The sequence below is a fragment of the Lutra lutra genome, chromosome 3 (genome assembly GCF_902655055.1).
Source record: "Lutra lutra chromosome 3, mLutLut1.2, whole genome shotgun sequence".
Taxonomy (NCBI): domain Eukaryota; kingdom Metazoa; phylum Chordata; class Mammalia; order Carnivora; family Mustelidae; genus Lutra; species Lutra lutra.
In genome coordinates this window covers 96,905,289-96,932,832 of record NC_062280.1, presented here as the reverse complement: position 1 = coordinate 96,932,832, position 27,544 = coordinate 96,905,289, and the positions used below count along the sequence as shown (strand labels likewise).

General features: G+C 36.9%; 1 protein-coding gene across 2 annotated transcripts in view; it reads left to right on the top strand.

The window, feature by feature from the left end:
• RAB3GAP1 (RAB3 GTPase activating protein catalytic subunit 1) overlaps positions 1-24,488 on the top strand; it is a 116,546-nt gene extending 92,058 nt beyond the window's left edge. The window contains exons 19-25 of one of the 2 annotated variants that reach the window (XM_047722510.1): positions 2,146-2,373; positions 15,994-16,090; positions 16,184-16,287; positions 16,425-16,540; positions 18,674-18,776; positions 21,821-21,841; positions 22,714-24,488. In XM_047722510.1, the coding sequence (XP_047578466.1) occupies positions 2,146-2,373; positions 15,994-16,090; positions 16,184-16,287; positions 16,425-16,540; positions 18,674-18,776; positions 21,821-21,841; positions 22,714-22,950 (906 nt within the window). In that variant the 3' untranslated portion in view covers positions 22,951-24,488. The remainder of the gene's footprint in view (positions 1-2,145; positions 2,374-15,993; positions 16,091-16,183; positions 16,288-16,424; positions 16,541-18,673; positions 18,777-21,820; positions 21,842-22,713) is intronic. The other variant, XM_047722511.1, reaches the window with a different exon arrangement.
• The last annotated feature ends 3,056 nt before the right edge of the window (positions 24,489-27,544 follow it).

Genomic DNA, 27,544 nt, shown 5'->3' with positions numbered 1-27,544 from the left:
AAAAAAATCTTCAGGAAACCTCTTGAGAGGTACATGTTTTTCTTAGAGATAAAAATGATGCAGAAAATCTGAGCATTTTGTTCTCCCATGAGGCAAGAAAGAGAGACTTAATTGTTTTAAAACAAATAGTTGGTAGAATGGATAAAGAGGAGACAGCTGACTCTCAGGACATCTGATAAATCACAAAGGTAGAAAACGGTGTATGTACATGGTAGGACCTCTTTAGTAGCTGTTTTTATACCTGACTTGTAGCTACCTTCAAATTTATCTGCCCCTGTCCTGCTACAGCATCCTTGCAGAGGCACTTACAGGATGAAATTCCAAAGTGGAACTGTAAAAGTTTTCCTTATAGAAACATATTGGCTCCTCATGGGAACATTTTGTATAATGACAACACTGTACCTCACAAGATTGGGTTCATTAGACTGTTTTAGACTAACTTGAGTACCTACAAATTTCTTAAAACATGGTTTTAATTACAAATAGCCAATGTACACATTTGCCTCTGTGTGGGAATCAGTTAATATATTTAAGGTTATAAATTCATTCTAAAATAGACATGGTTGCCTTTCCTTTTTTATATAGGGATGACTCGGTATTAGGGGCCCTTATGAGAGTCTGCAGAGCTTTGGATGAATGCTGATATGTACCAGAGGTACCTACACCTTGTGGTAGGACAGGGCCTATTCTCAAACATGTCCTTGGAGTACATACCTTAACAGTAGAAGAAAAGCCATAGCTGAAATGAGCCTTGACCCTCTCCTGGTAACTGTACGTTCAATCTGGTACAGTAAGGTCCAGGCAGATGGAAGAATTTTTGTGTGAAAAGTTTTTTTTTTTTTTTAACTTCTGTAGTGCATGAATTCAATTATTATTTTCTTTAAGTTCTTACGTTTTTATGTGAGTATGATGTTGCCTGGTTAATAACCAGATCTTTGTACATGAATCCTGAGTCATGCAGCAATCTTGATCCATTGCAGTTCACAGCATTTTTTTTGTTGTTGCCATGATGTCATAGCCCTTAGAAGTTTATGTTGTTGATTCTCAGTTAAGGACCTTCCTCTGAGTCCTCATCCCTTGGGGGGATTTCCTAAATTGATGGGGGTGGTGAAGCTGAGAGATCGTGAACTCAATGAGGAGAAATGGGCAGTTTGGCTCTTTACATTTAAGACTGACTATTCTTACCATGCCCATTTTCATTTTGGTTGGAGGTTAATTTAATTAAAAAGGAAGAAAATGATCTGCTTATTAGCATATCCTTGTTAATGTTTATATCACTTAATTATTTCAGGAAAATAAAATAGTACTCTTGGCAGTAAGTATATGTTATGGTAGAGAATTTAACCAAGAAGGTATGTGTTTAATATATGCACACATATCCTTTGAGTGTGTGTGTGTATCTCTGTGTATACACTTGCAAAAAAGACTTCCATGCCTTACCACTAACACTGTGAAGCCTCTTCTTTTTCTTAGTCTTAATTGTAGAATTACTTAAAGAATTTTGGTATGCATCATCATTAATTCTATAGACTTATCTACTAAATAAAAGTTTTATTAGTTGGTTTCAGAAACCTGAAAAGCAATGGTTTGAATTCCAGTTCCTTAACAGGACAAAAAAAATTTATGTGATAGTAATTTGTTATATAAAGCACAAGAATTTGATGACTGAATAGAACATTTCTGAGGTTAGCTGATACTTACTACAGTACCAGTATTGATTTACTGAGGGGAAAAAAAGAGTAGAGCTTTTCTATTATTGTGTTATTATTCTGATCATATTGTATATTATTTAATTACTTGAGTTTATTTGATATTTTCCAAGTATTGAGTAGTTATATTATAATTTTATACTAACTTATGTAACTTATAATACATTTAAGAGAATTATTTTCACTTCACATCAACTTTTTATTTCTAAATTCATCACGTTTTCTTTTTCTGTAAAATGGAAATAACAAAAGGAAATGCTTTTGACACTTGAACATCTGACCTGTTTTAAAGGTTAGACCCAGACTCATGTCACATATTAGGTTTTGTTAAGATTAGGTAAGCTTTTTGTGAAAGTATGATTTTTGTAAACAGGTTTATCACTACCTGTTGATTTTTATTTGATTCTGCTGAATTTTTTTTTTTGCCTTATTTTAGGCAGCTAATCCAGGTTGTTTTCTGGAAGATTTTGTGAGGTGGTACTCACCCCGTGATTATATTGAAGAGGAGGTTATTGACGAAAAAGGCAACATGGTTCTCAAAGGAGAACTGAGTGCCCGAATGAAGATTCCAAGCAATATGTGGGTAGAAGCCTGGGAAACAGCTAAGCCAATTCCTGCTAGAAGGCAGAGGAGACTTTTTGATGACACACGGGAAGCTGAAAAGGTAACTGAGGTTTCAGTATCCAATACTAGAAAGTTAACAAGTGTTCTAGCATTTTAAAAACTCACTGTAGTAGACATGAAAGCTTTGGACTTGAGAAACAAAGCATTGAAATTTAATGGGTCTTTTGTATATCTGCTATTCACATTTAAGATTTAAGAACTAGTTGCAACTAGGCTGGGGAATAAGACATGTATATTTTATATATAATGCTTACCATTGGACTGTCTAATAGTATATGTTAGAAGCTTTAAAGCTGGTCACATCCTTTGACCTAGCAGTTTGACTACCAAAAAATTTAAGGAAATAATAAGAAATACAGAAATATTAATGTAGAAGAATGATGTTCAACAAAGTTTTCTAGTGAAAAGGTAGATACAACAAAAGTTTCAGAAATAAGGCTTGGTTCAGTATGGTATAATACTGAGGATGGTATAATCATTTGGTGGACTGCTTTGTAATTATTAAAAAAATTTGGAGTTTTGGAGAATCGTGAGAGCCTCCTGATAACAAATTGTCCTACACACTTTCCCACTTAGCTGCCCCAAAACCCCATGAAATTAGTAAAAAAAAAAATAATAAATCTTTGCCTTCAGCATTACTAAGATAATAGAGACTATAGTGACCTTTGAATTAACTTAAATAGAGGAGCCACATTTCAGTGGAGTTCCTAGTGCTGTAAGCCTGTATATAGAGAGTGGGGGCAGGGAATCTTAAAAAGAAGAGCCCAGGGATATAGGAGACTTGGATGGATCACAGAGTCACTCTAGAGGGAGAGAACCTAACATTAATACTCAGTGCAGAATACTCAATGCAAGTATGGTTTGATAGTTCACAGCACTGGCTATAGAGAAGGGGCTTGAAGTGGGCAGGAATAGAAGTGGACACTCAGAGAGACACTGCCTTGGCAAGAAACAGATGTATAGAGAAGGAATGATACTCCTTTGAGATAAAGCAGTGATGGCAAAAAAGAAAAATGGGAAATTTAGGGATCCTGCAGAAATGCAAGAGAAATAGGACCTACCAGCCTCTATCACCCTTACTCTGTCCGTTAAAGAAACGGTGCAGAAGAGGGCACTTTTAAACTGTGACATGACTAGGATTGGTAAAGAGCAGATCATATCCATACAAAACTATTATAAAAAGGCAGAACATGGGCGCCTGGGTGGCTCAGTGGGTTAAGCCGCTGCCTTCGGCTCAGGTCATGATCTCAGGGTCCTTGGATCGAGTCCCGAATCGGGTTCTCTGCTCAGCAGGGAGCCTGCTTCCCTCTCTCTCTCTCTCTGCCTGCCTCTCCATCTACTTGTGATCTCTCTCTGTCAATAAATAAATAAAATCTTTAAAAAAAAAAAAAAGGCAGAACATGCAGATATGAATGTTTGAACTAATAAAAACATTTCCCAGAAAATTGACCATGAAGCAGAAAAAAATTGTAATAGATGTCCTCAAACCAGCATGGCGGATATGAAAAAATCATGTTTAATCAGAAATAGTAAAGCCAACAACAGAAATGGACCAAAAAACCCCACAGAGAAATGAAACCAAAGCTGGTTTAACTCAGGATAGTAGTAGAAGTATAAGACACTCCTATCAAAAATAAAGACTAAATTACAGAGGGCCCAAAGGAGAATAGATTTACTTTTAAATTTAATAAAAGGTACCAAGAAAAAGCAGCAAAAACAGCCAAGAGAAAGAAAATGGATAATGAGTAAAAGGAATTGAAGAGAAACCAGTAGAAATGAAAGATAGGAAAAGTAGGAATAATATTCATATTCTCAGAGGAAGAACCAAAATATTGGAACAGAACTAATAGTTGACACTGCAGTCCAAGAAAGCTTTCAGGAAATAAAAGAAAACCCAAGTTTACATATTGAAAGGGCTCTTTCACTAGATGCAGGGGAAAATACCATAAATAATGAACTCCAAAATACATCACTTTGAAACTACTGAACTTAAATATTTAAAGAAAAAAAGATTCTCCAGACTTCTAGTGAAAAAGATAAAAATAACTTATAAAGGAAAGAGAATTAGACAGGTGTCATATTTCCCAAGACAACGTGAACAGCATTTTCAAAAAATGTAAGCAAAAAGTACAAACTAAAGATTTATATCCTACCAAGATGTCCAAATAATTAAGGCTCTAAGAAAATTTTCTCTGAGGTTTTGCACATATAAATTTTTGTACACATGCACCCTTTCTGAGGAGTCCACCAGAATTGCCCTAATAGAACTTTCTATAGTGTTAGAAACATTCTACAGCTGTGATGTTCAAAATTACAGGCACTGGCCATATGAGACTCTATAGCATAACATAGGAACTGAATTTTTAAATAGCTGCATGGGACTAGTTTCTGCCTTGTTCATATTGAACAACATAGTATAGGAGGATGAACTTGATCCAACCAAGAGATGACTGTAGAAACTTTGGCAAAGGGCCAGTGGTGAGCATTTTATTTCTTTAGTTTTAGAGCTAAGACTAAAACTAGGTGAGGTTGTGGGTAGAAGATGGTAATCAGATGTGATGGCGTTTAAAATTGTCAGACCAGATTATAAAACACTTACAGCAAGGGAATTAAGGACAGTATAAAAAGTATTACTGCAAAGATCTCTACTAGAATAAAAGTATAAACCACCTTTTTTTTTTTTAAATGCAAAGAACACACCAAATAGAGAAACACACATAGTAATAATCAAACGCAGTATAGTGAGTCATATAAAACCCAACTCTGCTACAAGGGTTTCAGTGATTCAGAAAGGCTACAGAGTCATAATGGATAAAATAAAAAAGACAAGAAATAACAAGTGTTGACAAGGATGTGAAGAAAAAGAACCCTCATGCATGGTTGGTGGGTATATTGGTATATTACCCAAATTGGTATATCCATTTTGGGTATATCCACTGTTCTCTCAATTAACATATGATCCAGTAGCTCCACTACTGGGTATTTACCCAAAGAAAATGAAATCACTAATTTGAAAAGACACATGCACCCCTGTGTTTATTGCAACATTATTCACAACAGCCAAGATATGGAAGCAACCAAAGTGTCTATTGAGAGATGAATGACTAAAGAAGATTTGATATATATCTACAGTAGAATATTACTCAGTCATGAAGAATGAAACCTTGCCATTTGTAGCAACATGAATGGGTCTAGAGAATGTAATCCTGAGTGAAATAAGTTAGAGAAAGACAAATACCATGTAATTTCACACATAAGTGGAATTTAAGAAACAAAACAAAGAAAAAGGAGGGGAGAAAAACGGACTTTAATACAGAGAACAAACTAATGGCTACCAGAAGGGAGATGGATGTGAGTGAAATAGTTAAAGGGGATTAAGAGTACTTATCTTGATGACCACTGAGAGGTAGATAGAATTGTTGAATCACTATATCATACACCTGAAACGAATACAACATTGTATATTATGCTTCAAAAAATTAATGAAATAAAAACCAAAATACATAGATTAGAGATATGATCCAATCAAGGGTATAACCAAATTATTCCCTTAGTTTTCTGCCAATGCTTAATTATATGATTAAATTTTATTTTATCACACACACAAAAAGATTACAAAGTAAACAGTAGACAAAGATTTACCAGGTACATGAGGACAATAAAGAAAGCAGAATTTATGATCCTGATGTGAAATAAAGTAGAAATAAAGCAAAACATTAAATGATGACACAGAGATGCTTTATAATCTAAAAGAGGTATTTTACAATGAGGATGTAACATTTGTTAATGTTTATACACTAGATATCACCGTAGCCATCTATAAAAATAGGAAACCACAGGAGATAAGGGGAGAAACAGATTGAAACACTACTAACAGAGGGTGTTGAACACATTACTTTTAACACAAGACAGTCAAATAGACAAAACTAAAGAAAGATTGAAACAAGGTAATAAGGTTGATCTGTTAGATATAACCCAAACACTACACCTTGACAGTAGAAACTACCTTTTTTTCACACGCACATGGAAAAGTCAGAGAAACTGATAGAATATATTAGGTCTCATATCAGCAGGATTCATAATGGAAATATAACCAGTACTCTGATCTCTGCAGTAAAACTAGGAATTAGAAATGAAACAACAACAAAAATATAGGACTTCTACCTGGAAATGTAAAAGCCTTATATTAACTCTTGGGTAAAAGAGAAACACTGAACAAATTTCTGAAAAATAATGAAAACATTATATACCCCAACCTATATTTTAGGAGTGATCAAAGGAAGATCCATAGACCTAAATACTTGCATCAAGAAAAAAACAGAAGAATGAAAACTACTGAATTAATAAATTTCTAACTTAAGAAGTTAGAAATTTCTAACTTAAGAAGAAGAACAAAGTAAAACCAAAAAAAGTGAAAGGAAGGCAGTGATAAAGATAAAAGCAAAGCGTGTTGAAGTAGAGAACAGAAAAGCAGATCAAATTAATAAATCTGGTTTTATTAAAAAAAATCAAAATAGACACATGGTTGACTCCTTTAATCACAAGAGAGAGAATAGCATGCACATACAAAATAAGAAATGGCAAAAAGTGCCAATAGCTTGATATGGAGGAAATAGTAGAAAAACAAAAACAAAAAAAATCCCCAATACTTTGTATGATTCTGTATATAAATTTGTATAAATTTGAAAATGAAACTGATGATTTCCTAGGAAAATACAGTATATCAAAAATGAATAAAGATAGAAAATGTAAGCAGACATTTCCATAGAAGAAATGGACACAGTTACCAAGAAATGATCCCATAAAAAACTACCAGTCCTAGATGGTTTCACAGGTGAATTCATCTAAGTGTTGAGAGACCACATAGTCCCTGTGTGCTACTTATTGTTTCCATACATACCAGTTGGAGGAAATATCCCAAACTCTTTTATGGGAAACATTGACTATAACCTTGGTCACTAACTCTGATAAAAGTAGCATATAAATGGAAGTACAGATTATAGTACTTAAGAAATTGAATGCAAAATCCCAAGTGAACAAGACTCTCCCCACTTTAAGAAAATAATACATGTTGACTGAGTGCAGCAATGATTATTTGGAAATCTACTTATTAACTTCATTAATAGGCTTAAACAGAAAATATATCATTTCCATATATACTGAAAAAGTCTTTGATAAAATTTAATACTCCTAATAAAATTGAGAAATAAGAATGAGTAGATATTCTTAAAATGAAAAATATATATAGACCTCAATCCTAAACACAGCATCTTAACAGGGGGAACCCTAGAGTTATTCTCACTAAGGTCAGGAATGAGGCAATGGTGCCTACTGTCTCCACTTCCATTTAATGTTATTCTGAAGTTATTACCCGCTACAATTAAAAAAGAGAAAGCAGGGGCTCCTGGGTGGTTCAGTGGGTTAAAGCCTCTGCTTTCGGCTCAGGTCATGATCCCAGCGTCTTGGGATCGGGCCCAGCATCGGGTTCTCTGCTCAGCAGGGAGCCTGCTTCCTCCCTCTCTCTGCCTGCCTCTCTGCTTGCTTGTGATTTCTCTCTCTGTCAAATAAATAAATAAAATGTTTAATAAATAAGTAAATAAATAAAAACATAGAAATAAAATTATTTTTAAAAAAGAGAGAAAGCAGAAGCCTAAGACTTGAAAAGAAGAACTTTTTATTTGTAGATAAGGTAACAGTATACCTGGAAAAACCTAAAGAATCAGTGATGAAAGTAATTCCTACAGAAGAATTCAGCAAGGCAGCAGGATATAAAGTTAATATGTATCTAGCTATAGTCATATACACAAATAATAATCACTCTGAAGATGTAAATGACATTTTCTCTTCATTATAAGAGGGGAAAAAATGGTGAAATATCTAGAAATAAACCTAACCAGAAATGTTAGAAATATGAATAAAGACAGTAAAACTCTCTTGAACAATAGATATTGCTTGTTCTTGGTTAGAAAGTCTCAACATCATTAAGGTCCGTTCTCTTTACATTAATTTATAAATTTAATGTAGTCCCAATAAAATACCAAAAGTCTTTTTTTTTTAAATACCAAAAGTCTTTACCATGGAGCCAGACAAGTTGATACTTAAATTTATTTGGAAAAATAAACATGCAGGCTTAGGACTCAGGGGTTTAGAGAGTGACTGTTAATGGTTTTTTTTTTTTTTTTTTTAATTTTATTTATTTATTTGACAGAGATCACAAGTAGGCAGAGAGGCAGGCAAAGAGAGAGGAGGTAGCAGGCTCCCTGCTGAGCAGAGAGCCCGATGCGGGGCTCGATCCCAGGACCCTGGGATCATGACTCGAGCCGAAGGCAGAGGCTTTAACCCACTGAGCCACCCAGGTGCCCCAATGGGTTTCTTTTTGGGTGATGGAAAGGTTCTAAAATTAATTGTGATTTTGGTTGTACGACTCTGAATATACCTAAAATCATTGGATTGTACACTTTAAATGGGTAAATTGTTATTTTAAAAAAGCATGCAAGAGTAGCTAAGAGTAGATTGAAAAGAAAGAGCTATGAGGTAGGTAAATGGGTGAGGGGTGGCAAGGGCAGATGGGGGCCAAATAACCTGACCAGATACTAAAGCATAGTACACAGCCTCATTATTTATTTATTCATTTAAAAAAAATTTAAAGATTTTATTTATTTATTTGACAGAGATCACAAGTAGGCAGAGAGGCAGGCAGAGAGAGTGAGAGGGAAGCAGGCTCCCTGCCGAGCAGAGAGCCCGATGCGGGACTCGATCCCAGGACCCTGAGATCATGACCTGAGCCGAAGACAGCAGCTTAAACCACTGAGCCACCCAGGTGCCCCACAGCCTCACTATTTAAATAATGGGATAATGGTGCATAACTAGACAGCCCAGTGAAACCGAATAGAAAGTTCATGGGTGCTTATAGAAATCTAGTCTATGATAAAAATGGCATCTCAAATCACTGGTATTTTTAAAAGGGGGTTGGAGAGGCCGAGGGAGAGGGATAGAGAGAATCTAAACATGCTGTGCATGGAACTGGACTCAGGCTTGACGGGGGGCTTGACCAGGGGCATAATCTCACAACCCTGAGATCATGCATGACCTGAGCCCAAGTCAAGAATCTGGCGCTTAACTGACTGGGCCACACAGGCTCCCCTAGATGGCCCTTTTAATAAGTTGTTTTGGGATAACTGAATAGCCATTTGGCAACAGATTAAATTAGATCTGTTTCTCGTACCACACACAAGAATGGACTGACAAAGAAAAGTCAAAAGACAAATGATAGAAATATTTGTAAACTGGGAGAAATATATGTATTACGGATAAAGGGTCAAAATACTCTAGAAATATGGGCAAGAGGTATGAGGAGATAACTCATCCCCCCAAAAGATAATTACCCTTAAACTTTTCAAAAGATGTTCAGCTTCATTCATAATAAGAGAAATGCAAATTAGAAAATTTCACTGAGATAACCATTTTTCACACATCACATTGGTAAAAATTTAACAGCTTAATTAACACTCAGGCCCCGAGGCCACAACTCTCCTACATTACTGGTGAGAGGCAAGATGATACAACCCCAGGTGGAGAGGGACTTGGCAGTATTTAATGAAATTTACATATGCATTTACCCTTCCACCCCAAAAGCAATCCCACCTCTAGGAATTTACATTAATATTTTCTACAACAAAAAATAAAGATGCACCAAGTTGTTCATTGCTGAATAAATTGTAATTAGAAAATAGTGGAAATTCTCTATATGCCCCAACTTAGAAGCTTTATTGAATACTGTGGTTCATGTACATAACTGAGGACTATGTAGCTGTTAAAAATAATGAGGAAAATATCTATTAACTGATAGTGATTTCTAGGATATGTTTTTAAGAGAAAAGTAAAGTGCAAATGAATATATATATATTATGCTTCATTTTGTGTAAAAAGGGGAGATTAAGAAAACATGTGTCTGTTTATCTTCACAAAGAGAAATTTATCTTCACAAACAGAGAACACTGAAATTAGTTATCCAGAATGCTTGAAAGGGGAGGAAAAAATAGAGTAAAAGGAATATGGGAGGAAATGACATTTAGGAAAGAGTATACTTTCTATATACTTTTGACTTCTGGAAAAATGTTAACTGTCTGCATATTCAAAAATTAAAATAAACCAACAAGGATGGAAAGGGGAAATGACCAAAACTGAAAGCAAGCAGAGGGAGATCACATAAGATATGTTTGAATATATACCCCCAGGTATGGGGAGAGTTGGGAGAGAATTGCAGATAAATCCTAAACTCTTTTTTCTAGATTTGTTTTTTTTTGTAGTGGTGTTGGGTAAGCAATTCTGAAACTTTTAGGTGGATCAGTTTTTGAGCAAATGAGTAATTAAATGTGTTGGTGGTGTTGGAAGCCAGAATTCTCATTGTGGAAGTGAGATACAAACATGGAATTGAAGAAAGAAAGGAAGACCAGATGGCAGTTCATTGGAATTGGTGGTATAGGTGTAGACCCATAGGTTTCTAAAGTATGGATAGATATGTGGGTATGTCCATATGCATATATATTTTTTCTAGCTTTTTTCTGAAGGAGTCTAGAAGAAGTGACATCTCAGTAGCAGTGAACACACACACATATACATATATATTAATTTCTAGAATATTCCTCATTAAAAGCAACCAAGCTTTCCTCAGTGAAATAGCTGATTTCAGAGTTGGGACAAGGAAGGTATGAGTGTGGAACATTCTATGTTGCCAGGAAATAAGGAACTGCTTAAAAAAAGTTAGGGGCATAACATAAGGAGGTAGTTTGAAGGGATTCTTACTCACCAAATCTGGACAGTTTGAATGGCAAATAACTAAGGAAGAAATGAACTATAAATGACTGGGAAAAAATTGGAACCCATGGGTCCATACTAAAAATTTGCAGATAAAAAAATGGGAGAGATTGGAGGCGTTTCAGCTCAAAGATGACCAATAAATTATGGAGGATATACTGGAGTAGGAAACTCTTCATTTTACGACCATATTCATAGGAAAGATTGGTTCATGTGAAAATCATCAGAAGATGTCTAGGTGGAAATTTGGGTGAAGGGTATCATAGTTGCATGGTTTTAAAGTGTCTCTCCAAGACAATTGGAAAATTGCAAGGAAATAATAATTGTGTAGTAGAGAAATGGGGCAATACCTTGAGTGGATGTTCAAAGCTAATATTACTAATAAGGGGTAGATGCAGATTGTCTGCATTGAGATGTGATACTCTGAAGGATCCAAGAGTACTTATGCACTGACCCATGAGTGCATATTCTGCATCTAAACATGAGGAAGCATTAGGTAAACCCAAAATGAGAAACCTTCTGTTCTAAAAAAGAGCTGGAAAAATAAAATCCACAGCACACAACTCTAAGAGTATATTAAAGGGACACAGGTACCAATCGAAACATTACCCAATGGCCAATATTAGAGTAATTGGAGCAGCAAAATAAAGTACTGTTGGACTGTAACTCAAATAAAATAAACATCCTTGAGTCTGTAGTATTACAAATAAATGATAGAATAAATTGGCGAGAAGAGACAAATCTATGCAGAAGAACTTCAAACCTGCTTTGCCCATGAGATGGAACAGAACTCCCCATTGTGTAAGCATGTACCGTGCATAGTAACTTCCTTCCAAAGAGTGCAGTATGCAAATTGGAGAAAATGAGTAACTTCACAGTACAGAAACCTGACAAATACTGTCTTAGCCAGGTAAGCAAGTTTAGCAACATGGGTAAGTCAATACTGATGAGTTTCATGTACTCTTGGTAAGAGGTGATGAAAAGAGTACTTTACAACTCTCTCATCTTTCTCCCAAACTTCCCTAACCCCATTTTGATCATGAGAAAGACATTACATAAGTTCCAGTGGAGGTACTTTTTACAAAATACCTGACTAAAATTCCTTAAAACTGTCAAGGTCAGGGGCATCTGGGTGGCTTAGTTGGTTAAGCACTTGAATCTTGGTTTTAGCTCAGGTCATGATCTCAGGGTCCCTGTGTTGAGCTCCACACTCACTTTTTCTCTCTCTTAAATAAATGAATAAATAAAATCTTAAAGAAAAAACTGTCAAGATCAGTAAACACAAGGAAAGTCTAAGAAAGTATCACATGTGAGGGGAGCCTAGAAATATGACTACTAAATATAATGTGGTATCCTGGATGGCCTCCTGGAATAGGAAAAGGACGTTAAATAAAAACTGAGGAGATTGAATATACGGATATTGACAGGATGATTCATCATAGCAAAAAAGTGAAACTGGGGCACATGGGTGGCTCAGTGGGTTAAGCCTCTGCCTTCGGCTCAGGTCATGATTCCAGAGTCCTGGGATTGAACCCCACATCAGGCTCTCTGCTCAGCGGGGAGCCTACTTCCTCCTCTCTCTCTGCCTGCTTCTCTGCCTACTTGTGATCTCTGTCTGTCCAAAAAAAAAAAAGTGAAACCAAGCTAAATACCAATCAACTGATGAATGGATAAGTAAAGTATAGCACATTCATGCAATAAAATATTAAGCCATTAAAATGAATGAAGTTCTGATAATGGTTATAACACAAATGAACCTTAAAAGTTTATGTTAAGTGAAAGAAACCGGAACAAGGAGGCAACATGTTACATGATGCCATTTGTATGAAATACAAGAATAGGCAAATTCATGAAGACAGAAAGTTAGTTTAGTAGTTACCAGAGGCTAGGAGGTGGAAGAAATGAGGTAGTAACTGCTCTTGGGTAATGGGTTTCTTTTTGGTGTGATTAAAATATTGGTGATTAAATAATGGTGATGTTGTATAACTTGTAAGTATGCTAAAGACTACTGAAGTATACATTTTAAAGTGAATTTTATGGTATATAAATTGTATCTAAATTTTTTTAAATTAAGGAAATACGAATAAGGCATAGCATTCAGTTAGTCAGAAAGGGAAGAGGAGGGCAGTGTACTCAAAATGTCCATGTTAGAATAGACTGGAAAACTTCCAGATTTGTTGTGATTAAAGAGGTATGAAAACTAAAAGCTTTAACTAGATCCTGTATGGTGGTAAGAAAAGGTTATAAAAGTCATTATTTGGCCTGTTGATGAAATTGTAGTAAGGATAGGCTAGATTAAAAGTATTTGATCGGTGTTAAAGGCAGTTCATATAATCACAGTCGTTTGTCTTTTGATTATAGAAGAAAACATTTTTAAAAATTATTTTTATTGGGGCACCTGGGTGGCTTAGTGGGTTAAAGCCTCTGCCTTCGGCTCGGGTCATGATCTCAGAGTCCTGGGATTGAGCCCCACATTGGGTTCTCTGCTCGGCGGGGAGCCTGCTTCCTCCTCTCTCTCTGCCTGCCTCTCTGCCTACTTGTAATCTCAGTCTGTCAAATAAATAAATAAAATCTTAAAAAAATTTTTTTTTAAAAATTATTTTTATTAACATATAATGTATTATTTGCCCCAAGGGTAGAAGAAAACATTCTTAATTTCAGGAAATAACACACTGAGATCTTTGGAGGTAAAGGGACATGATGTATGTAACTTGCTCTCTCATTATTCAGAAAAAATATATATGTGTGTATAATTTGTATGCACATACAGAGGAAAGAGATGGGTGTGATTAAATGAGCTAAAAGGTGAGTCTAGGCAAAGGTTGTAAATATATTTTGTATTATTGCAAATTTGTTTTATTGTAAGCTAAGGAAAGCCGAAGTTGAATAGTGTTAACAGAGATGTACAACATTGGGAACAATTATTCTAGATAAGGATGTAAATCTTTTGGAACACTTTGCAAAATAATTTGGAATATGATTTCAATTAAAAAAAATTATTTGGCATTATCTTGTATATATCCAGTCTGTTTTTAGGTATATGCCCTCAAGAAATTCCTCTACATGTACACTAAGGAACATACCCAATAATATAATGGGAACCTTATTTGTAATAGCCAAAAATGGGGGGGGGGGGCTGTCCATCAGTGGAGGAGCATGTTAATGAATGAAAATGAATAAACTACAGTATGTATCAACATACTCATCTCAAAAACAATGCTGTATACAAGTCGCTAAGGATCAGAACCAGAAACATTCCATGTATACAAAGATTCGACCCAGACCAAACTAAGTAATACATTGTTTGGGGCTACACACATATAGTTTGAGGAAACTATGTAGACAAGCAAAAGAATGATTAGTAGTTACTTACTGATGGTGGGGTGTATGCGGAGGGGAGACTTGATCAGGGAGGTACACAGGGATTTGGAAAGTCCTGGTGATATTCTTTTTCTTAAGCTGGTTGGTGGCGTGTAAACAAGTGTTCATGTTATCTTTAGGCTATGTATTAGTACTCCGGTATGTATATTTCTTAATTTAAAAAAATTTTCAGGGGCGGTGGGGTTATGGATATTGGGGAGGGTATGTGCTATGGTGAGTGCTGTGAAGTGTGTAAACCTGGCGATTCGCAGACCTGTACCCCTGGGGATAAAAATATATGTTTATAAAAAATAAAATTAAAAAAAAATTTTCAAACCACACAGAATTCTCCAAGCCAAAAAGTAAAGGTTATAAGTCATTAAATGAAGAAAGCAAGTTATAAAATAGTATGTATACTGTAGGGTTGTTGTTGTTTTTTTTTTAAGATTTTATTTATTTATTTGATGGAGAGAGAGACACAGCAAGAGAGGGAACACAATCAGGGGGAGTGGGAGAGGGAGAGGCAGGCTTCCCATTGAGCAGGGAGCCCGAAGTGGGTCTTGATCCCAGGACCCTGGGATCATGACCTGAGCCAAAGGCAGACACTTAACGACTGAGCCACCCAGGTGCCCCTGTAGTATAGTTTTTTGTTAAGAAATTGAATATGCTTCTATCTTTGTGTTTAAATGGACATTGAAGTAAGTCTGAGAAGATAAACACAAAAATGTGTTGCTCCTTAGGAAATAGGATTTCTGGAGATCTTTTGCATTATACTTCTGTGAATATATGTATGTATTCATTCATTCATTCATTCCTGAAATCTGTGAGCCTTTATCATCCAGGTTCATGTTATGAGATTAGATTTCTTTTGTCTTTATTGCTGTTGAATAAGGAGCTTAAAGGTAGGGTCCATGTATTATACACAACTTCTCTGTATTTTTTTAATTAGAACAGTAATAAAACAATTTCCATTTTGGAAAAACAATAAACCAAAAAATTAGTCGAAGGTCTCAATGTTTAGAAATGTTAAGTGAGTAAAGCAGGTTACAAAACAGTATTTTACATACCTAATACTAGTTCACCTAATATGTGTATTCAGTGTCCTAAAAAATCCTGGAAGGAGAATGTTCCACCATTAACAATCGTTACTCTAGGTGGTATACTTTATAGAAGGTTTTTATTTTCTTTGTATTTTCCTAATTTGCATATATTACATATTGGAAAGAAGGGGGAAAATGGCATATTCATCACTATAAAATACTAAAGTCCTTATTAATTTTCAGTAATGTTATTCTTAACCATTGTGGGTAGTAGCTACTTAACTGGATGAGTAGGGCAAGGTACTAAGAGAAGAGAGCTCTCCTCAACTCTTGTTACAGATGTGAGTTCAGAGAGGCACAGAATTTTTTTCTTCTTTCATAAGTGGCTGTTTTATTCTTTGATAGCTACATTGATCATTCGTGTATCTTTATGCCTCCTTCAGGTGCTGCACTATCTGGCAGTACAGAAACCTGCAGACCTTGCTCGGCACCTGTTACCTTGTGTAATTCATGCAGCTGTACTCAAGGTAAAGGAAGAAGGTAAATATCTTATTTGATTAGTCATTAGTTCATTTCCAAAATGGAAGTATATTTTCCCTAGCTTAATAATGGTTTTGATCTTCTTAAAAATAGAAAATCTGGAAAACATTTCTTCAGTTAAGAAGATTATAAAGCAGATAATAACCCATTCCAGTAAAGTTTTGCACTTCCCCAATCCGGAAGACAAGAAATTGGAAGTAAGTTTGCTGTGGTATCAGGATCTTGCCAAGTGTTCTCCCTAGCTGGCAGTGATTATTTTGAAGATAAATTTTTAAAGGCTGCTTTTTTTCCCCTCCTGTCTTCCAATGTATGTCTTTTCCTTTTCCACTGTTAGGAAATCATCCATCAAATTACTAATGTAGAAGCTATAATTGCCAGAGCCCGCTCACTGAAAGCCAAGTTTGGAACTGAGAAATGTGAACAAGAGGAGGAAAAAGAAGATCTTGAAAGGTAATTGATATTTGAGTACCTTTTGTCTGTAGGAAAAGCCACCACTCTCTTTAGAACATTTTAAGAGAATATTTTGATTCTTTTGTGGTACCCTATATTATTTGTAACAAGCATCAGCTAGAGACAGAAAAATATTTAATTATCATAGACTGTGACCTCTCCTGTATTTCTGGGTATTTGTGAGGCATTTCCATTCCTTCCACATTTAGAAACAAGTCACCCGGGTCTTTTTTTCTAGTATGTCCTTGTTTGCTCTTGTAGATGTCCCTGCAGTTTCCTGTGGAAAAGCTAGTCACTCTTTGTTACTTGAAATGCCCCAGAGCTTTGCTTTCTCTCTTTGTTTAGCTCTCACTGTTCCTTTACCACAGAATGACGTGTTCTGAAATTGTATTTCTGCTCAGTATTCCTAGTTATTTATTTAACTTTAAACAAGATTTTTGAAAGCAAAGGTGCATATCCTGTGCACCTTGTGAACATGTTTTGAAAGGGTGACCAGATGGCCTCTCCAGGATGATACAGATGACCGGGTCAGTCTTCTCCTCCTGAGCGAGACTTGGCACCATTACCTGTCAGTATGAGTCCCTTTCCATTTTTGCCTGTGGTACTTGAAAGAACAATGTTATTTTAATTGCGATAAAGTGTTTCCAAATTTGTTATTTCAACAACTTGAATTTATCATAACTTTAAATTCTTCATCACCCTTTTCAGAAATGAAGTGGCATTATTGATGCTAACTAATTAAGATAATATGATCAAGGCATGTGCGATAGCTCTTAACAAGTTCTTATTAGAATTTTAATCTCGTGTTGAGAGTAATTTTCTCCTAGCCTTCTTTGCTCTTGAAAACTCCTTCCTTTTTAAATGAGAAGAATAAGCAGTAATCAAGGGAATTGTTTCTAAAATAGCAGTATGAATTAGTGGTGCAGGAATGGTGCCTTTGATGCTGATAGCTCCACATACGTTCTCTGTGACTTGGAGGTGTAGTGTTTCCAGCACATAGTGGCACAGTTGAGGCTTTGCCAAGCAAAATGTGTATTCTAAGCACATATGCATGCACGCACACATATACACCCACTTTAAAAGAACAAAAGTGAGAGATATGGATGATTGCTTTGCTGTATATGTATGAGTTGGTTTCTGTTGTCCAAAAATACTGTTTGTTTTGTTTTTAAGATTTTATTTATTCACTTACTTTAGAGAGCGCAAGCATGAACGGGGGGGCGGGGGCTGAGGCAAAGAATCTCAAGCAGACTCCACACACAGGGTGGAGCCCAGTGTGGGGCTGGATCTCATGACCCTGAGATCATGACTTGAGCTGAAATCAAGAGTCGGATGCTTAACTGAGCCACTCAGGCACCCCCTCCAAAATAATTGTATTAATCTTTTATTTACTGTAGTATTTTCTAAGCTTCTAGTCTCAAGGAAATAGACTCTGTATTTCTTTTTACCCTTTGACAGAGGTTTTGGTTTTGTTTAGCTTTGTTTTTTAGATTTATTTACTTATTTGAGAGAGAGAAGGGTGTGAGAGTAGTATAGGGGCAGAGAGAGAACATATCCAAGCAGATTCCCACTGAATGCAGACTCCGACACAGGGCTTGATCTCATGACCCTAAAGTCATGACTTGAGCTGAAATCAGGAGTCCGACACTTAATCAACTGAGCCACCCAGCCACCCCCAGAGATGTTTTTAAAAAATTTTATGAAAACAGTTGAAAGGCAGTAAGATTGTCACTTGAGTCTATTTTATATCCAAATGTCTCTTATAAAAGTTCCACTTAAAAAAGTTCCGTTTGGAGCGCCTAGGTGGCTCAGTGGGTTAAGCCGCTGCCTTCGGCTCAGGTTATGATCACAGGGTCCTGGGATCAAGCCCCGCATCGGGCTCTCTGCTCGGCGGGGAGCCTGCTTCCTCCTCTCTCTCTCTCTGCCTGCCTCTCTGCCTGCTTGTGATCTCTGTCTGTCAAATAAATAAATAAAATCTTTAAAAAAAAAAAAAAAAAAAGTTCCGCTCTAGCCTTAGTGGGTTTAGCCAGTATCACTTTGAGAGTTTGTCTACAAAATTAATCCAGGAGGACTGACACAGTGTGAACTGAGCAGCAGCTCGCTTTCTGTGCTTTCATTACCTCTTTCCCCTAGGTTTGTGAGTTGCCTTTTGGAGCAGCCTGAAGTGTTAGTCGTGGGTGCAGGAAGAGGACATGCTGGCAAAATCATTCACAAGCTGTTTGTGAATGCTCAGAGGGTATGTGAATTTCCTTATTGACTGATCATGATCTCTCCAGACCTCTACTCAGTAAGATGCTGTTTTGATTCCCTCACTTGGCTGATTATGCAGCTGTTGAGTGTATGTCTAGGCATTGGGTTTGAACATAAAAAAAAAGACTTTCAACAGTGACTTTTGAGTCTTTGAAATCCATTTGCTTTCTTACATGTTTAAGTAATATAATAAGTATATTTTAGGATATAAATTTCCAAAGTTAGAAGGTTCTGAAATCCATTGTTACAGAATCTAATAGGGACTCAGCAGTGGCCACCAGTGCTGTGTGGTAGGAAAAAATGTTGACTGCTTTCAGTTTAGAATAGAGTTCAGTTTTACCAATTTTAAACTCCATGTACTGCAAATGGATTCATAATTTCACTTGTGAGGTTAGTATATCTGTTTTTGTCATAGTGAATTGATCTAAGGAAGAACAAGATTTCAGATATTTAGGACTATGGAAACAAGCCTTAGCAAAGAAAGAAAACCCAGGTTGAAAAATTATCTTTGCTATTACCTCTACTACTGAAAGTAAAGGTTCAAAAGATGTGTAGTACTTTCTGACATTCTGAAATTCTTAAAATTTGAATTTTTATGAAGGTGATGCTCGTCACACTTTGTGTGGGTGCTCTCTGTACTGATCTTGTTTACTGGTTAAGAGGATTTTCATGTCAGGGCTCATTATTATGAAAGATTATGATAAAAATATTATAGCGTATACTGCACATAGTCTCTGACTTAAAATAATTTGACTTAGGATTTTCACCTTTATGATGGAGAAAAAAATATGTACTCAGTAGAAATCATACTTTGAATTTGGGATTTTGTTCTTTTTTTGAGCTAATGGTGTATGCAGCATAATCCTCTCATGATACTGGGCAGGGACAGTGGCAGATCCCTGTCAGCTATGAGATCCCGAGGGCAGACAGCCAACATACTTACAACTACTTGACCCAGACACTGTTCTGTTTTGCACTGTCAGTACGATATTAATAAATTATATGAGATAGTCAATACTTTATTAGAAAATAAGCTTTATGTCAGATGATTTGGCCCAACTGTAGGCTTCAGTGAGTGTTCTGAGCTCAAATAAGGTAAGCTAGGCTGAGCTATGATGTTTGGTAGGTGAGGTGTAGTAAATATATTTTTGGTTTAGGATATTTTCAACTTAGAATGGGTTTATTGGCCTGTAACACAATTGTAAGTCAAGGAAGATATATAAGTACAAAAGTGCCCTTTACCTGGAACTGTGATAACTCTAGAATGACCCACTTTTGAAAGTATAATTCTCAGGATCAAATAAGAATTTTCATGGGTTTACATACAAAATAAAAACTGTATAATCTCCTTTGAGTCTGTCTGGAGTGTATCTAGTTAATATATTCAGTTTCATAGTTAAATGTACTGACCTGAATTTTTAGCAAGAATTGAAACCTGCAATTATTTATGGGATTGTTCCCCAACTTTAAGAATTTCAAGTTATAAAAACCAAGTATTTTATTTCCTTATAAATTAGAGTTCTGGAAAACAGTAAATGCTTACTTTGATTTGTTTTTGTCTTTGGCATGAAATCAGGAGCTAAGTTTGTTTTTTGCGTCCTATATCTTTCACTAGCTTACTAGCCGAAAGTTAACAACCGCATTTCCTTGTCACCACCAATATGAATTTTCCTCCTGTTGCCGGTATTCTTTCCTCTGTCCTTACTTTAAAAAGCTTGTGTGTTAAGAGGACCTGAAATCTAAGGCATTTTTATTTTTATTTTTTAAAAGATTTTAGGCATTTTTTTTTAAGATTTTATTTATTTATTTGATAGAGAGATCACAAGTAGGCAGAGAGGCAGACAGAGAGAGAGAGAGGAGGAAGCAGGCTCCCTGCTGAGCAGAGAGTGGGATGCGGGGCTCGATCCCAGGACCCTGAGATCATGACCTGAGCCGAAGGCAGAGGCTTAACCCACTGAGCCACCCAGGCGCCCTGGCATTTTTATTTTTAATGCTGAGAGTATTACTTGTTATAAATATTTAAGCAAAATTATTTTTCCCAGAGTGGCAATAACTTCCCCCTCCTACCCACCCCCACCCCAAGTAGTATCGGTAAAGGCTCATTGTAAAACATGGGATAATACAGAAAATTATAAAGGAAAATTTAATCACATTAATCTCACTACCCTCTGATGATCACCATCAGCATTTGACATGCAGTATATATAAATACATGTATATTTTACAAAAATAGGATTATATTCTGTGATTTACTTTGTTATTCTTGTTTTCCTCTTAATTATCTCATTACATTAATAAATACAGGAGTGTATCATCTTTTCAGTGGCCTTGTATTGCTAATACCCTTTAAGGGATGAAATTGCACATTTTTCCTGCATTATGTAATTATAAAAGATTTCAAACTTTCAAACCTTGTAGGGAATGTGTTTAGGGAATTGGTAGACTTTAATCCATGTAACAAGCACCTGGTTGGTACGTTTTTTAACTCAGACCTTAAATATCTGCTTTGATGTAAACCATTAAAGTTTATTCATGTAACTTTTCATAATTAACTGACACTTTATATCAATTTTACTGATCAAGATTTTCACTTTATTAGAAGGTAATGAAATTTTAGTGAGAATTTTGTATAGCATACAGCAGTTTTACGTATTTAGAACTCTTTGCTTAAAATTACACATTTTAATAAACTTCATCATGATTACATGTGTCAGTGGTGTATTCCACTGGTATTCAGCAAATAAACCACAGATTGGATTTTGCTTCAGTTTTATCAGTTTTGCCCATTAAATGACTGTACGTTGCCTGTTGAACCATCAGATGCATGAGAAGTAGGATATGTCTGCTCAATTTAACAGCTAGGTGTGTTTTATGTGGTGTGTGTTTGTCTTGATATTCTTTTGATAGGATCTTGTTCCTTAATGTAGTGCATGCTGTCTTTGAAATGATCTTGAAATCTCGTCTAGCTCTTTTTAAACCATCTTGCTTGTTTCCTTTTCATCACTGTTTCTTTTCTCACCTTTTCTCAAGCTGACTGAATCTTCTGATGAGGTAACAAAATAGCCTTTGTCCCTCATAGTTCCTTGTTCCTTCCCATCCCTCTAACTTCATAAGGTCATTAAGACTAACCACCTCTTTAACAGTCTGGATTTGGCACACTTTTCATGCTGATGTTTAGTATAACGTGATTTCACATTTCCATTGCCAAGACAGTACTTTATTATTATTTTTTTCAATCAATGGTATTGTGAAAGGAATCTAGTAATCAGAGAAATGAAAGAAGTATAGTGATCAAGGGTAAAATGAAGGCTCTAGTTGAATGTTTTTTATGCAGTTTTAATGCAAAAAATAGATGCCTTTAATATTGAAAACATCTCTTTTGTGGCCATTGCTACATTACATGGACTTCTGTCATTTCTGTATCACCTTAGCCACTCAGCAAACAAAACCAGTGTCCCCAGTTTTAATTTGGCAAATGAACTTTAAAAAGAAATGAAAGAGTGGAGATAAAAAAAACATCTCTCCAGACTCTGGGGGAGAAGCAGCTCCTTACTGGACTGAGGACATTAGACTTGAACTTGGGTTGTTGCTAGAAGAAATGTGTAGAAACCACTGCTACATTTTCCCTCTTCTTCAGATGTTGGAATATGGCCCTCACTTTTCAAAGCAGATTGCCTGGCAGTCATTATCTCTTTTGTCTCTGTCACCAATTTATGTGTAATCTCTGGCTGCTCATGCAATGTTTCAAGCTTCTTGCTTTTTCCGTGTTGGTTTCTGAGTAATCATAACATGGCTGACTGCATTACTGAGTAATGTAGAACATTTTTAAAATATATTTGTCATGTTTATTCATCTGTCCTTCAAAATGGTCTAAGTTTTAGCATTGGACTTGCTCTTGAATTTAGCATTTGATTCTGTTCAAGGCTGCAGCCATGGCTCCACCAGAGGAGGAACTGAAGAGAATGGGCTCTCCAGAAGAGAGAAGGCAGAACTCGGTGTCAGACTTCCCACCTCCTGCTGGCCGGGAACTCATTTTGCGCACCACTGTACCACGCCCGGCTCCGTACTCCCGAGCTCTGCCTCAGCGCATGTACAGTGTTCTCACCAAAGAGGATTTCAGACTTGCAGGTGCCTTTTCATCAGATACTTCCTTCTTCTAATTCTTCTAGAGCCACCTCATTTATGGCTTCAGAGACCATGCTGACCCCTTCTGAGGGAAAAAGGTTGTGCCAGTCAGAACTCGAGAGGCCACGAAGAGGACCTGTCTAGTCCAGTGATCAGGAATCATACCAGCATCTGAAAGACTTTCCAGCACCATGCTTGAGCTCTGTTGTATCTTGGTTGGGTCAGAGAGAATGGGCTTCAGCTGTTGAAAGATTTGTTCCCCACAGAAATTACCCTTGTTTGACCAGGGGTCAGGGGTAGGTTCTAGGGAGATGTGCAGGGACCAGAAAAACAGCAGGAGCTCTCTGTACTCACTCCAGTGGGATCTTGCTCATTTATTCTTTCCTGTGACTATCCCTTAGGCTATGGCCTTGCATTCATAGTCTGTGTAAACACACTTGTTGCATTTGTTAGTATCAGGTATACAAAACAGAGTATCTGTTAATTGAGATTTCTGGATATTTTGGTGGTATCTTCTCTTCCCAGAATCTGTGTTTTTGAAATACTAAATGACATTCTGTTTATTCAATCATCTAGTGGCCATCTTGGTTGTACTAATTAACTTTTGATTAGTATTTTGAATATTCTAGGAGAACATTTGGAATTTCATATAGTTTATGTGTTTTTCCATGTAACTATGATCTAAGTGTAAACTATATATTAAATGTCACTGCAAATTAGTTTTGTATTTTATCTCATAAGGTTTGTTTCTTTTGTTTTGTTTTTTGTTGCCTGTAAGATATCAACCTACAAACTTCTGCTGTACAGCATGCATTCCCTTTTTTGCTATTGCTGGCTAGATACTATATTTAATGGAGTAGCAATGAGCACATGCTACAAATATAGCTTTTGGAACATAGAGATTATCATGCACTTAGTATAATTTGGTGTGTGTGCTAATGTAGTGAATACAAGATTATTTCAGTGAACTATTTTGCTTCGTGTCTTAGTTAAAACGAAAATAATTGATGTGGATATATAGCACCCAGCATAAGGATAATAGCAGCATATTTCTAGTTATGTGGTGATCAAGATTATTAAGTCTGTGTTGCTGTATGGCCTCTGTTCAGTAATCTGAAATCTATTTTTAGGCCTAAAATTCTCATTTTAATCCAAAGCAAAAAATGGTTATACTGAAGCATAGACCTTGCTATGTAATTTAAAGAATTAATAGAGCTGTGTAAAACCCTATTATTTTTGTAAAAAAAGAAAAACTGTGTGTGTACATATATATGTATATATGCACATATATATGTTTATAAGTATATATGAAGTAGGAGAGGCCCTGGTCGGTGACCTTCTAGCCTTCACAGTGCTTTTCTCTGAGATGCTGGACTTGACTGCTGCTGGCAAACCATGCAGACGCAGGCTTGAGTACTGAGTGCTGTGCCAGGTAGAAAATGTATCTTTCAAGGACAGGATTTGTTTGCTTTCCAATGAGGCAGTTAATAGCAAAGAAATGTTTTTCAAAGAGAAGTTGAACTTTAAAATGGCACTGTGAACCTAATAAAAAGGAAAGTCTTGTCTTCTCTGACTTCTCTCTCCTCTGTTACTTTAGTCTTATTTCAGTTAGTTTAATGCTGTCTCACGTCTTCCTAAATATTTGCAGCCTGTTGAGTCTGGCAGGGGTCTCAAGTACACTCTTGGTGCCTTTTTTCTTAGTGGCAGTTACCCCAGTTTACTTTTATTATAGTTATGTGTTGGTTTATTTCATAGATATTTTTAAGTACTTACTTTATATCAGGTGCTGTACTAGGCAGTAAAGATGAAACAGACACCAGAACACTCCTTCCTTTTCAGTGACCTTTCTGTCATAGGGAGGGTTCATGTTACATTGCAATAAAATGGAGAGTACAGTCAACTCATCTGAATGAATTGGAAGTCCAACATTTATTGTATAAATGCATTCATTCATTCAGTGGCAACAGAGAGTAATACATGCGATATTAGTGAAGAGAGTAATGTGTGTAATAATAAGATGTGATGAGAAAGGTTTTTCACTCAGGCTTTAGGGATCAGGGAAATCTTTTTTAGAGGTAATTTCTAGATTGAGACCAGAAGATGAGTAGGAGCTGATAAAGAGTTGGGGAAGTATGGTAAGTTGCTGCTAAAGAACTACATCCTGTACACTTGCTGATAATTTATTGTGCTTTTGTTGCTGCTCCCATGAAGTGGAGTTTACTTTGTATATTTGGACATTACTTGTCTTCCAATCTGGACTTAGCCATACCTCTTTAGTCACTGGAGTATTAGCAAGTGTGACATAGGCGGAGACTTGAAAAGTACTTGCAACTTGGGGCTTGCCCTCTCTTCCTCTGGGAACCCTGGGATGTGCGGAGAAGCATGATGGAGAAAGAGAGAGTTGGGTGGTTTGTTACATAGCAAAAGTGATTGGCTGCAGGGCATGGGAAGAGTGTTACAGGTAGAGAAAACAAATAGGCAGAAACTCAGAGACACAAGAAAACAGATCTTTGGAGATAGGCCAGCCTTTTAGTTTGCTGGGAGTTAAAAGAGACAAGAAATGGAGCTGGTTAGGTAACCTGACATGAGACCAAGAAATTCTGTGTTAAGCAGAACCACAAGTTTGGGCTTTATCTTCAGGGCAGTAGTGAGTCATTGAGGAGTTTTGTTTTTGTTTTTAAAGATTTATTTATTTTTAGGGAGAGTATATAAGAGAGTGGGGGGGGGGCAGGGTAAAGGGGGAGAGTCTTAAGCAGACTCTGCCCTGAGCAGAAAGCCCAACACAGGGCTCAGTCCCATGACCCTGAGATTACAACTGGAGCTGAAACCAAGACAGTTGCTTAACTGTCCTCGCCACCCAGGTGCCCAGTCATTGAAGAGTTTTAATCAAGGGAGTGACATGGTGGGCTTCAGACCACACTGTAGCAGGGCAAATGGATTGGAGAAGCTAAGAAAGTATATACACATCCTGGATCTTGTACTAAATTGGAAAGTCACAGTTACATCCGTGGTTCTTTTTGTTGTTGTTGTTGTTTTGTTTTTTGTTTTTTAAATCTTCCTCTGTGCTTTGTAATGTGCTATAAAGAGCCTGACAAATGCTTGTGGAACCAACTAAGTGTCCTCACTCTGGGACCCTCCCACACCTATAAATTCCTATGGCACCATAGTAATTCAGATTTTCTAAGCATTTCTAACCATTTCTATTTGTATTTTATTCATTTGTCCAGCAGATGTTTATTGAGTGCCAACTATATGCCAGGTACTTACTGTCCTGGGAATGGGGATACAGCAGTGAACAGGACAGATAAAAGACCCCCATAAATATTGCTCTCAGGGACACCAAGTACAAACAAATTATCTAAAATGAGCCACTCAGTGTTCTTTTTAGACAGGTGATAAGGAAACATCTGTGAGATGGTGACATTTGAGCAGAGACCTGAAGGAAGTGGGCAAACCAATCTTGTGAGAGTCTGGGAAATGATTCCAGACAGGGAATAGCAAATGTAAAGCCCTGGATTGCGGAGTCTCAGAAATGGGGTGAGGTAATGTTTTTATTTTAAACTACATTTGTTTCACAGCAAAATAACAAAATACCCAAGTGATTAAGTGAGTTTGGGGTTTCAGGGAAAGGTTAGAACTTGTGCAGTAAATTGAGAAATTCAAATGTAGATATGTACTTAAGCACAGACAGTAGGAAAGCCCTGCAGAGTGAATGCAGCGGGAAGAGAAGGTCTGGAGATTGAACCAGAGATCAGGAAGAGGAGGGGAGGACTGCCACAGGAGGCTAAGGAGGAGCAGGTGCTGAGGTGGAAAGAGAACGGTAAGTGTGATGATGTTTCAGAAGCTTGGAAGGAAAATATTTGAAGGAGGTGGGAGGTGATCAACTGTGTCAGATGCCATTGAGATGTCAAATAAGACAAGAACTCAGGATGGATTGTTGCATACCTGTGGGTGCAGAGTAGCAACTGCACACAGAAAGGTAATACAGTTCTTACTGGGAAAGAGAGAAGTATACTGGCTAGAGGGAGGCTGGGTGCACTTAACACCTCTACTCAAGCCAGATGGGGTTATGGTTGTTGCCATGCACTGTTCATTGCCGGGAACTTGAGGGCAGGGGGCTTCTAGGTGGGGTGTAAGTAGGGTATGGTAGAGGCCAAGAGCATGAAGCCACTGTTTCAAGCCAACTGTACCCCTCTTCCCTGCCCCACTCCTGCTGCCTTCTCTCTTCTGGGCACACAGGGTAATGGATAGGGCTTGACACTCCACAAACAATGAATGGATGAATGCCTCTTGATGACGAGGGAGGCCCCACTGTAGTGTTTGAATCTTCTGGACTCTAGTTTTTTTGCATTGGGCACCATGAAGCCAGAATATTTCAGAACATGAGCTTCTGGAAGCCAGAGGCCTGTTGCCAGCATTTCTCTAGCTCTGAGAAGTGGGGCATGGCCTCAGCCTCTATAAATGGGCTTGACTGATTCTTAAAATATAGACTAAAGCTCGTTCATCTTAGCATGCCTTCTTTGCCAGCAGTTTTCCCCCTGGTGGCTTGTGATGTCTGATGGGTGGTCGTGGGTAAAACTCCCTCAAGTGAACAGCATCATTTGTTGTGGAGAGCCTTCCTGGGTGAGC